The sequence below is a fragment of the Anas acuta genome, chromosome 23 (assembly GCF_963932015.1).
Source record: "Anas acuta chromosome 23, bAnaAcu1.1, whole genome shotgun sequence".
Lineage (NCBI taxonomy): Eukaryota > Metazoa > Chordata > Aves > Anseriformes > Anatidae > Anas > Anas acuta.
In genome coordinates, this window is record NC_089001.1 from 310,833 (window position 1) to 323,145 (window position 12,313).

The window sequence follows — 12,313 nt, forward strand, 5'->3', positions numbered from 1 at the left end:
AGCTCAGCTTGGTCATTCATTCTGGTTTTCTTTTCATCCTGCAGAACCGAAGTGCTTTCCTCCTTGTTCTGGATGCAGAAACCTTCAAAGAACTGGGGCGAGCAGAAGTCCCAGTGGAAATGCCTTATGGATTCCATGGCATCTTTAGGTCCCACTGACCTTGCCACTTCCTGTAACTCAGGGCGAGGTCAGGCTTAGAAAGAAACCTCTATTTTCTTTTATCTCCCAACACTACATTATGCCAAGGATGAAGAGAACTGTTTCTTCTCAATCGTATCTTCTGAGTTACTGTTGCTTTCCTAACAGTTCACAGAAAAGAGAAGGCAGAAGCTCCATTGCTCTACCAGCTCACTGCTTTATCTTAATTTTCCGACTATCTTGCTAGAAGTGTTAGCAGCAGTTCACAGAGGCTGCCATGCCTAAGGGTTGCAAGGGAGAAAATGGAAACTAAGATGATCATTACCTTCTCTGGGTAGCAAGAATCTGTGCTTAGGGCAGTGGCTTTGGCTGAAATTAAAGCAGAAGAGAGGAGTAAAACTAACCGGTAACATGTAGGCCTGTTGACAGGATGTAATTTTGGCCCCACTGCATAAAGATTGCCTTCAGTGAAGCCCCAGAGAATAGACACATGCTCACAGAAGCTGTACTTGTAGTGCTTTTCTCCATACGTTAACTGTGCCCTCAAATAAAAGCTTGTGAAGTTTCTTCCTTTCTTTTGCTGCACTCACTAGAACTACAGCCAACTTTGTGCTGTGCCACAGGAGGCAGCAGCAGCAACTGTGACCCACCCTGTGATGCTATATCATCTCGAAGATATGTGAGATCTCCATCATACTCCTGCTAAAACAGCAGAGCTGGAAGCAGCTCTGATGGCTAACATTTCCTGCCTTCTTCTTAAGCAACTGGTATGAAACACGTAGTAGTTCCTTGTGGCCTTGATAGCCCTTTTTTTCTGGAGTTGTGCAGATCAAATGCCAACACCCTCCCTTACACTTCTTTCCTCATCCAGGCTCCTACAGTTCCTGGACAGTTGCCTGTGAGGTTAGATGATGGGAGGGCATCCCTCAGCATGCATCCCCACCCACTGGCACCCAAGTAGTTTACTTGAAGGCTCTTCCTCTAAGGACTCTGAAAAATGAACGTTTTCTGGACAAGGGATTTTCTTCCTGGCTTGAGGACTTTTTATATTGCTTCACTGCAAGAAGGCTGGGACATGTTTTGAGCCCATTTCTTGAGGAAAGAGGGAACTTTACTCATGCCACAGAGCTCGAAGGAAAACTCTGGCTTCCTATTTAAAAGTTTGCTCTGCTTTGACTCCTGTTGTTTTGGAAGCCAGTCCAAAGAGAACACGACCAAGTCAGGGCTGATGCGCTCCACCCAAATGACCCAGCTTTATTTCCCCTCGGACCTTTTTCACCTTCTTTCAGCTCGTGGGCGAAGGCAAGGGAGAGGCAGGCGGCTCGCACAGGGGGGCTGCAGGGCAGAGCCGCTCTCCCACGGCCACCAGATGGCAGCCAGCCCCCGCTGCTGGGGCTCCTGCTGCTGCCAGCCCTGCCGCAGGAGCATCGCCCGTCTGTCGCCTGTCCACCCCAGGAGACAAGCCCCAGCGAGGTCGCATCCCCACGGCTGGCAGCTGAATGATGCTAGGAGAGCGCTTAGTGGTGGTGGGCAGCGCTCTGTCCCCCCCCCCCCCCCCCCCTTTTTATTTAATTTTTTTGTTAATCTTTTTTTTTTTTCCTTGTGGAGATGGGAAGGAGAAGCAGTGTCAGAAGTTCCCTGTGAGGATTGCAGCCCTCCAGAGTACTAAAGGCAGCGCTGCTGATCAACAGGGCAGGGGAAGAAAGATGCCCTGCAGTGCAAAGGCCCTGCTCTGTTTCAAAAGCTGCAGCAGCACACACTCCCAGCCCCTGCCTGCGTTGTGTGTACAGGCCGTACCCTGCTACCTCACAAACTGTGCTTTCACAGTTTATAACACAGAACTGAGGATCCTGCCCTGAGACTTGGAGTTTTCCCACTCCATATGTGCTCCATTACCCCCCGGGCACCAGGAGGGTCCCAGAATGGGGCAATAAGCTGCAACACTGAGGATTCCCAGTCCCACTCCCTCTCCCAAAGCTTTCAGAAAATCACACGCTTTATGGATTCCTCTACTTGATCCCATGAACCTCATTACTGGAGCATGTGCCTGTAAGTCTGGCAGGCTTATAACCACCCCAGAAATCAAATTGGTTTGCCAGGCTAGAAAGGGAATAAGAATCTGGCAGCTCTTCTTGAGAGTGGTGCAGGGAAGGACTGCTGTGTGCTTCCTTTACCTAAAGCATCTCAAATCAACCAGATGAGCAAGGGGTGGGGAATTCACAGTTTAATAATCACTCCTCAGGTCCCATGGTGCTGCAGTTATTTTAGGGGGGTGGGAATGAGATCTGTGAAGTTGCCCCAGCCCCCTCGGGCAGGTATTGCTTTGTGAACACCTCCTGAGTACATTGAGAGCCTGACAGCTTTCCCCTGGCAGACCCACCCCTGTGCACTGGTGCATTTATAAAAACGCTTCGGGGAGCTGTCATTGTTAAAGAAAACAAACCCAAGCCAAACTGCTGGTCAAATCATTGCTGACATTACCCCTACGGGATGGACAGCCTTGAAAAAGGAAAAACAAAAGTCGTGACTCCCAAATCTGGGGGCTGGGGTCACCTTCTGCAACAACCCCTGGTCCTGTCCCGGTCTGCAAGCATCCCCCCTGCTGCTCGAGCCGGGTTCTTTCCCAGGGGGTCTCTTGGGCTGGGATCTGCAGCACCTGAACCAGGCAGAAGCTGCAGCCGCTCGGGGGGCACGGCAGCAGCACCCCTACACCCCCGTGCCGGCACCGCACGGCGCCCCCCGAGCATCTCCGGCACCGGCACCCGCGGAGCCCGGCTGGGCCCGGCACCGGGCGGCTGCGGGGCCGCGTTGCTCCCGCCGGGGGCGCTGCCGAGCCCCGGGGGCCCGGATGGAGCCGGCCCCGGTCCTTGTCCCGGTCCTTGTCCCGGTCCCGGCCCCGGTCCCGGCCCCATGGCACCGCCCGCAGCGCGCCTGGCGCGGCTCTCCCGGGCCGTGTCCTTCAGCGCCTGCCACCGGCTGCACAGGTCCGCGGCGGGGAGAGGAGAAGGAGGAAGGGGAGGAAGAGGAGGAGGAGGAGGAGGAAGGGGAGGAAGAGGAGGAGGGAGCCGCCGAGCTGCGGAGCCCGGCCGGGGTTAGCGGGGGCTCGGTCCCGCGGGGGGCTCGGGACGGCTGGGTCCAAGGGAGGGTTTATTCCCCTCTCGTTTCTCGTGGAGCAGCGCATTTTGCTTGCTGGTTAATGCTGATTCTGCGTAGGACTTCGCTGCTGCCGCTTCCTGCTGCAGCCCCAATGGTTTGTGCTGTCCCCGGGGCCAGTGCTCGAACAGCCCTGGGAGCAGGCACCTGGCACGGAGCGTGTGTACAGAAACACCGAGCCAAAACCAACGTTGGCGGCTCCTTTTCATGGGGCAAACGCTCCTCCGGTTGTGTGTGTGCCTGCTGGGGAGGCAGAGCCCATGGGTTAGACACAAGAGAATTATAGGGAATAGCTGGAAAGCAGTCACGGGGGCAAAGCCACGAAAATCTGCAGTGAGTGCTGAAATGCCGCCTCTGCTTCCCGCAGTAAGGCACTGAGTGACGAGGAAAACCTGAAGCTGTTTGGGAAATGCAATAATCCGAATGGCCACGGGCACAACTATAAAGGTAAGGAGCTGGCTTCCACACTTGTGGGTACGGAGGGAGGCTGGTGTGAACGCACACAAACCCCTGGGCAGGCAGGGCCGGTCCTGTCCCAGCAGCCTGGTGTGGCTTTTAGTGCCTCATTTGTTGTGGTCGTTTGCTTGTTTCAAGCAAAATTATGGTGATTCCTCAGCAGCAAGGGGGCATGGCTATACAATGGCAGGGGTGTGCAAGCCATGAAGTTAAATAAATAATAAATAAATAGGTAATAAATACTTATCTCAATTCCCATTCATCTAATGAATGAAATTGAATCTGCAAAATCACTGTTTGTTTTGAATGAAGGTTTTTCTAATCAAAGTACACACAATTTAAACGGCCCAGAGACATTATTTGAAAGTTGTCCTCACAAGTTCTTCTCCTAGCATCTATACCCTATGCATGTAAAATCACATCTGCCCCCTTGACAGGCCTGATGGGCTCTGTCTGGGTGCTGTAGGTGCCCTGAAACCTGTCCTCCAGAGCTCCTGGCGTTACTGATGTCATGGGGAGCAGGTGCTTGGGATGTCATCTAGTTTCATGGGGCCTGCAAGGAGAGGATGCATCCCTCCTCAGGGATGCTGGGGTGTCCCTGGGCATCAGACCTTGGAGCATGACCTCTGTGAGTCCCTATTCCTAAAGCAGCGGATAACAATTTTATAAAACCAGTTGCACTTTTGAGTGTTGTGAAGCCTGCATCAGTCCTGGAGAATTGGTGATGAATGGATGGTCTGCCTTGATTACCAGTGCAATTTGTTCTCAGGTTTGTGGTGGCACATACATGACCTGACAATTCCTTTTTCTTTTTTTTTTTCTTTTTTCCTCCAGTTATAGTCACTGTGCGTGGAGAGGTAAGTGTGATCAACGTTTTCTGCCGTTCCTCGAGCAGCAGGGTGGTACTGAAGTTCCAGCTAATTGCTAGGTTTCCTGGGGTGTTTGTGGAAGCTCTGCACATATCACTGTAGAAGAAGGTTTCCCAAAGTCACTATCAATCACCTTGCCTCTAACAAGGACTTGCAGGTAACCGTGTTTAAGGCTTGTAACCATCCTCTGGGCATATAGTTTGTTGTGCCATAGCCTCGCTGCAGCTGGTGCAGGTGCTGTGGGGCACCCCTGGATGACTATGGAGCCGCAGGGAGGCACGGTGTGTCCGATGGGTAATTCTCTCTGCTACTTCTCAGGGTAGTTTGCAGTGAATATAAAATAATTTTTCCTTCTGGAGTTGTTTTTCAGCTTTCATCCTGTCATTGTTCTGTGTATTTTGCAGAATGAGTTGTTTCAATATTTTCTAAACTCCTTTCTGAGAATTTCCAATTGTCAGGAACCCAGAGGAGGGGAGGCTCTGTTCAGGCCTGCAACTAGATTCGTAAAGCCTTCTACATTCCCCAAATTTGCTGTGAACTAGAGAACCTGCTTTGCCTTCTCCAGACTGGAACTTTGCCTTAGCTCAGACTGGTCTTTGCTTTGTCCATGACTGTTCAACCCAGCACTTCAATGCCTGTTGTCTGCCCGTGGCCATGCTAACTTCTTGCACTGGAGACTCTTTCAAGCCTTTCCCCTCCCTAGTGTCAGGGAGTGGAGCCATTGGAGTTGTTTATGTGTTGTGTCTAGCCTTTGGGAACATCACAAGGGTAGAGCTGGAGCTCAGCATGTGAGGGTGAAGAGAGATTTTCCTTGTGGCTCGGATATTCACTGATTTGTACTGGCTCACAGCAGCCCTGGTAATAAGGACCTGTAGCTAGGCTACTAATCTGCCTTTTGTTTTCCCTGCAGATTGACCCAGTCTCGGGAATGGTTATAAACCTGACAGACCTGAAAGAATATATGCAGGTAATAGCACTATTTTCCTAGACATCCCCTGTGAGAATTGGTTAGAGCTTAGCAATTTGTCTGGTGCCAGGGTGGCAACACGACGAGTTGATAATGGTAGGAAATAAAGAAGAAATTAAGGCGTGATTTAAGGCTGAAATGCTGGAGCACAGTGATGTGAGGCAGTACCATGTCTCCAGCTAGAAGTTAACAGCTGGATGCAGGGCTCTAACCCTTTCTTTATGTGCTGGTGCCTTGTACATGGTAGCAGGAGCCTTTGGTTTGCTGCATCATGTGCAAAATAATGGCTGACGGCACCGCTCTCTTCCTGCAGCAGGCTATCATGGAGCCGCTTGACCACAAAAACCTGGATAAAGACGTGCCCTACTTTGCCGAGGTTGTGAGGTGAGTGACGGGGTCTCCTCATAGAGGTGGTTGCAGGGAGGGCCAAGGAATGGTCTTCAGGGCTGGGTCCTGCAGCTGGGTGCAGCCCCATAAATGCCGCTGCCATCGGTTCTGAGCCTGCTCCTGTTCTGCTCTCAGCACCACGGAGAACGTGGCGGTGTTCATCTGGGAAAACCTCAAGAAGCTCCTGCCCATGGGAACTCTCTACAAAGTCAAAGTGTATGAAACGGACCAGAACATCGTTGTTTATAAGGGAGAAGAAGCAATCTCTGAGAAGTAAAATGAACTAAAGCTCAGCTGGTCAGGAGCTCTGCTGCCTTGTCACGTCTGTGATCACTTCAGCCCTGCTCCCTGTGACTCTGAGGTCTAGATGTCCACTATCTATTTCACAAGGACTGATGTAGATACTCTACAAGAATCCTTGCAGCAGTCTAGCAGTCTGGGCTCTCAGAATTTGTTGATTTGTCTGCCTTTTCCCAAGACATTCCTGTTTCATTAAACTGAAAAGCTGATGTGAAATTTGCAATTGTACCACATTAAATAAAGCAGCTTTCTAGCAAGGAGATGACTTGGCAAAGTGTACATCCCTAACAACCACCAAAGGCTTTGTTTTTTCTCTAATTAAACATCGGATTCATTTATGATTTTTAATAACCTGGCTTTAGTGCTGTTTTGCTTATTTATTTATTCATTTGCTGTGCTTCAGTCTCACTTCTCCCTGTGGCTAGCAGACCTTTCTCTGGCTGAGGAGGTGGCACCATGAGCAGTGCAGCTGTTTTCAAAGCAACCCTTGGGATCCAAAGAGAAGGGTACATTGTTCAGACTTCGTATGGGGAGCTGGGGAAATAAAAGCAGCTCCTTCTTGTCCAGCAGGGCTGGCTTACAGGCTGCTCCCACAACACAGTGGCTGAGGGCTTGGTGTTGCACAGGAGGGAGCTGGAGTACCATGGTCCAGCTTCAGGGTTTACTTTGTTGTTTTTTTCTCATCTGCTTCCCACAGGTGCCTGGGGGATGTACTGGTTATCAAGCCAGTGTCCCAGTGTTGCCACTCTTGTGGAGTTTTATGGAGAATGCTTTTCATCTTGGCAAATTCTAGCTGTTTTTGACTCCTTGTGGTGCAAGCAGTCATTTTATGGGTATTCCATGATGCTGTCTCAGCTCAGGGTCAGAACAGAACTACAGATATAATCCTCAGCTTTCTGGACCTGCCTTTCTGCATCTGATTGTGGGCAGCTGAAATTGTAGCAGACAACCTGTGTGATACCTTGAGACCATAGTCACTGAAGCCCTCTGGAAGCTTTTTTTTTATTTATTTTTGGAGGAGGGGGAGGCTTTTATGAGTTCTGCAGGAATGGGATTTAGCTCTCCCCTTTCTTTCTGGAGAGAGCAGCCACCTTGTTTTACCGACCAACAGTTATTTGGTATTTTCATCATCATAATCCCTTGTTGTAAAGGTCTTGTGGACAAAAGGAGTGCTCGCTATGCATCAGTCATCAGGGCTGCAGCTTCCTGCTGCCTCTCGCAGATCAGGAGAGGCAGCACTGTTGTTGCTACAAAGGGTAAAGTTGTGAAATGTGCTTAAATGAACGCTAACCCAGTTGTTCTGAAGATTCCTGAAACTGTAGGTATACCGTGAAAGCTACGTGCTGGCAGAGGAATGCCTGTAAAACCAGTCAGGGAACACTGATTGTACAAGTTCCCATGGCTGTTTTAGGGGCCGTAAGATCAATCTGTCAGCCCAGGGCAGAAGTGATGGTACCGTGTGTAATTCTCCATCACACGAGCAATGTCCTCAGTAGTAGAGTAATTAGGAGGCATGGCCATTAAGAATAACTAAATGTGCATAATTTAAAAAGTGATATCCAGGGTAATAATTCCCTTGCTTTACAAGGAAATTATGTGGCTGAATAATGATAGCAAACAGCACCATTTAGAAAAGTTTAATGAAGCTTGCCTAATAGTTAACCTTGGCTTCATGTTACTACAGGCTGAAGGTAAAGTATCTCTCTCTTCCTACTGGCTCTGCTGTACGGTAATTTTTACAGCTCCAGAAAACACCTTGACTGCTTTCTTTCAAACTGTGGCCACTTTGTAGGAGGATGGTTCTGTGCTGGCTCCTGTCTTCATCCATCTTTGCCCAAACTTTGTGGATGAGCTCCTAAGAAGGGCTAGAAGGAGATGAGGGATGTTCCTGCCAACCTTCCTGTCTGGCGGAGGAGCCCCAGCACTGCTTTCTTTGCCCTTAAAGGTAGAGCTTTGGGGAGCGGGTGGCTGAAGGCTCACTCCAGTGTCACACCAGTGCTCAGTAGAGCAGCTGAGGGGGATGCCACGCTGCTGGCAGTGTCACACCCCCACCATTTTCACTCCAGATGTGGCACCAGTTGTTTTTTATTCAGTGGGCTCTGGCCGGGGAGGCTTTGCACCTTAGCTGGATGCTCCTGCCATGTTGTAATTCACTGGTGTGATGCACCGTGCCTCTCTGCTAATGTTCTGTAAATCATACTGGGTGACAGCTGCTGCTTCCGACCCACAAAGCCTTTGGTATGGTCAGGGCATCATGGAGACTCAAAAATTTCATGTCGTGTCTTTCTCAGAAATGTAATGAGCTGTTGACACTGATGACAAAAAACAAGCAAACAAATGGATGTTATCTATACAGCACGGCAATTTGCTACTCTTAACCAGAAATCAGGTAGCTGGGACAAAAAGAACTAGCCCAAATTCCTGATCTTTTACTGCAGTGCAATATAATGCTGACCAAGTCCCACATTACCTGGGCCACTTGTTTTTATTGCTGCATTGTGTGTTGGGGATGGCCTCAGGTCCTCCACTCTGATCCGTCAAGTTTAAATCACAGCAGATCTGCAGCGATGGAAATGGCTTGGGGGAAGGGGGCTGGTTCTATCCAAGCTGGGATTGCAGTTGCCAGTGTCCCAAGAAGTTATGGTGTGTGCCTTCCCTCCTCTCAGCTGCTTGAGGGGTCTTGGTCTTTGCAGGAGAACGTGAGCTCCATGTAGGGAAGTCTTCAGGAATCAGCCTCCAAATTCATGGGTTGGGGAGAAGTGTATAGAGAATTAACTGGCATCATTAAATATTAAGCATCTCTGTGCTGTAACTTAGTTACCGAGTGATGGAACTGTTTGAAGAACTGCTCAGGTGATGGGGGGGGGAGTCCAGGGAGGCAATTTGGAGTTGAAAACAGAAACGTAAATGGCAGCATAATGATGGCAAGATCAGAAATGTGCTGTGTGGTATTTAGGGACTGAGCGGGAAGCCCCCTGTCTGCCTTCCCATCCCATGGAAGGTCCTTAATCAGGCTGTACAGCAGGGCAGGGGGAACGGGGAGCCTGTGCAAGGAGTCCACATCTCAGATGCTTGTGCTGCACTCGTGCTGTGTTGTGCTTCAGCTGCTGTGACCCTGTGGCTCTGTCTAGCAGGGCAGCAAAATGAAGTTTGAGACTGCCCGGTGTCAAAGCAAAGCTGTTAAGCAGCAGCTCTTCCTTTTAATTAGTTGTTCCTTGGGAATGTTTTCCCATCCTGCCTCATGGCGAGGAGAAAACATCTTAGCCTCTTCTCTGGGCTTGAAACAAAATGACCACAGGACTGCGGGGTTCATCCCCAGCTTTTGCAGTGTGGGGAGTGGCAATTGATCATTTTCCCATGAGGTCTGAAATATCAAACAGGGCAGAGCGAAAAGGACACCGTTACAGAAGGATCAGCAAAAGGAAAACACCATCCGGAGCGCAGCCAAGTTCTGCCACTCAGCATTACGTGCCACTCCCTAGGCTGCTATTAATATTTCATTGTAGCCCCAACAATGACCATGTTAATAAATAATCCAGATGCCGTTTCAGATGAGGGACAGGCAGCCCCCACCAGGAGCTCTTCCTCCTAGAGCTCACCCCCGGAGCGTGGCTCCTGTGGATGCGCAGTGGAGGCTGCAGGGTGCTTGCAGCCCCTGTGCCCCAGGTGCCATGGGGAGGAAGAAGAGGCTGAACAGGACCTCAGAGCCCGTGATTTTGGGAAAGGACACCGTGAGCAGAGCTGTTGGGAGAGGAGCTGCTGCCTGTGAGAGCTGTGGTGTCACCCAGAGGTGGGCCAAGCCCCTTGTCCTGCAAGCAGCCGTCCCTCTGGCTGCCCTGTAGTGCACCCAGCTGTCCTTAAGAGATGTGGCTTGCTCCATCCTGGGCTCGGGGAGGGCAATGCCACCATTTTGGAGCACAGCATGAGGCCATAGGGAAGCAGTGCTGGAGAAAAGAGCAGGAAGGGAGGTTGAGGGACTTGCCGTGCTCTCCCGCTGCGAGGAGCATCTCGTGTCCTGTGTACTCAGTGAGGCCGGGCCGGGGGAAGGGAGTGCGTGATTGCATCTCGCACGCACAATGGGAGGCGTCCTGTGACAAAGCGAAGGCTTGGGCATTTTATGATGTTTGCCATACCACCCCATGTTCTTTTAATTGCTGTGGGTGTGGGTGTCCCTAGGTACACTCAGGTTGTTTGGGTGGGAGGGTGAGCAGGCCTTTGGCTTTTACCATACTAGAGGTTGGGGTCTATTCGGACACTGCTGGAGCAGGGGTTTGGAAAACTGAATGTCTGCTCTAGAAGTGATGTAGGAATGTCTGCAGATGGCATCTCTGAACCAAGTGTTCCTGCCACAGCTCTGTAGATGCCACCTGATGCTCCTTTTATCCCCATCCATCCCCAGAGGGTTACAAAGAGGGCAAACATCGCTGTATTTCCACGCAAAAGTGATGGGTGCTCTCAAGAGAGCCAGGGCTAAAGCCACATCTTGTTCTGCAGCAGTAGGGTTTGGGAATGATGCAGATAGAGTCAGTATCTAATCCAGATTGTCGTGTTAAAGTGAGTGAGGCACTTCCTCCTGCTGTATATAAGCAGGAGTAGGAAATGTCGGTGAGAAGTTGAGCCTCGCAGTCCAATAAGTCGTCCTGCTGATTTCTTTGAAGCAGCGTGCTTCACCTGGAGTAAGCGATGGGAAGTTCAGGAGTACAGCAAGTGAGTGGAAGGGCAGGGAAATGTTTAATGGTGTTTTATCACTTAGATTGTGCTGTTTGCCTTAGCCACTCTGATAATTATTAAACAGGATTTTAAAGCAAAACACCTGCAGTAGGAGCAGAGTACTTTACCACCGGCTGCTGTTTATGGGCAGCTCTCTGGCGAGTGTCAGAGATGCGCTGGGGAGATAAACGGTCTCATTTTCATGGGCCTTACCCAAATCAGCCTACCTGGCTGTGTGGGAAAGCACCGGGGCTTTCTTGGAAGTGAAGACAGGGTGGACAACTAGAGAGAGGCCTACCAGGCAGCATTTTTAGGAGAAGGGGCTGCCTTAAAGGCAATGACTGCTTCTCCCTCTACGTGCATCCACACAGCTGTAGGACCGGGATGGTCTCTGCCACGGACTCCTGCTGCAGACCTCAAAGGTTCCCCTAAATCCTTGGTGTCCTGACCCAGAGTCTGCCAAGGAGTGGGGCAGAGAAGGCAGACACGGGCAGGGCCAGGCACTGTGCTGCCTCCTCTCGTCCCTTGGGACTTCTAGCTCTGAGTCAAAGGAGGGCCTTTCTGCTCCTCTCCTTGGTCATGTCTGAGAACTTAATTTTATTGAGGAAATTTCACAGGGATGGAAAAAGAAATGCTGGTGTTTACTGCTAAATAGTGCAAAAGTTCATGAGAATGCATGGATGAGGGTTATTATTGGGACAAACCCAGCAGGAATCCACCTCTGGAGCTGGAAGGCCCCGCACTCAGAGTTAGCAGGGGACCTGGGAGTTGCCCAAAGGTTACTTAGAAGGCAACTTATACCTGTTATCCAAGGCAAAGAGCTGTTATCTTACCAGATAGAGGTATCAACAGTAAGATTACAATAGAACTGTGGTCTACAGCACTTAAGTCGGATTTTATTGAGTGCTATGTACTGCAGTAGCAGAACATATAACATGGTCTTAGTTACTCAGGACCTGCTAATTACCCTGCCGTGAAACAGATGCCAATTTTAATTGCTGGAACATAAGATGTATTTCTATGAAATTCTGCAGAAACATTCTGCTAATGCATCACCCCATATGCTGCATGGTCAAATTTTCATTCATAAAATCGTGCCTGAGACTTTATGACTTTAAAAAACGACTGCTGTACAGCCCTCCAGAAAACAGGGAAATAAATGGAAACCAGCATGAAACAACTGGAACTTTGTGCTTGCCCTGAGAAGCCTGAGTGCATGGAAGGGAGGAATCTCTCTTATTTGATGCAAACCATGGCTTTTTGAGATAGACAAATCTGAGCAAACAGTGGACTTGAGCAAGATGCTCCCACTTGAAAGCAAAACCAGCCTCAG

The 12,313-nt window shown here is 50.1% G+C and overlaps 2 protein-coding genes across 6 annotated transcripts in view; both read left to right on the top strand.

The window, feature by feature from the left end:
* The window catches only part of BCO2 (beta-carotene oxygenase 2), a 44,188-nt gene extending 43,483 nt beyond the window's left edge, over positions 1-705 (top strand). For all 5 annotated transcript variants that reach the window (XM_068659331.1, XM_068659334.1, XM_068659333.1 and 2 more), the window contains one exon: positions 45-705. In XM_068659331.1, coding sequence (XP_068515432.1) covers positions 45-158 — 114 coding nt within the window. In that variant the 3' untranslated portion in view covers positions 159-705. The remainder of the gene's footprint in view (positions 1-44) is intronic.
* A 2,269-nt stretch (positions 706-2,974) lies between these two features.
* Positions 2,975-6,530, top strand: PTS (6-pyruvoyltetrahydropterin synthase). The gene is made up of 6 exons (XM_068659343.1): positions 2,975-3,122; positions 3,659-3,738; positions 4,582-4,604; positions 5,527-5,583; positions 5,897-5,967; positions 6,106-6,530. Exons 1-6 carry the CDS (start codon positions 3,049-3,051, stop codon positions 6,245-6,247), a joined length of 447 nt encoding a protein of 148 aa, XP_068515444.1. The 5' UTR covers positions 2,975-3,048; the 3' UTR covers positions 6,248-6,530.
* Positions 6,531-12,313: the final 5,783 nt, after the last annotated feature.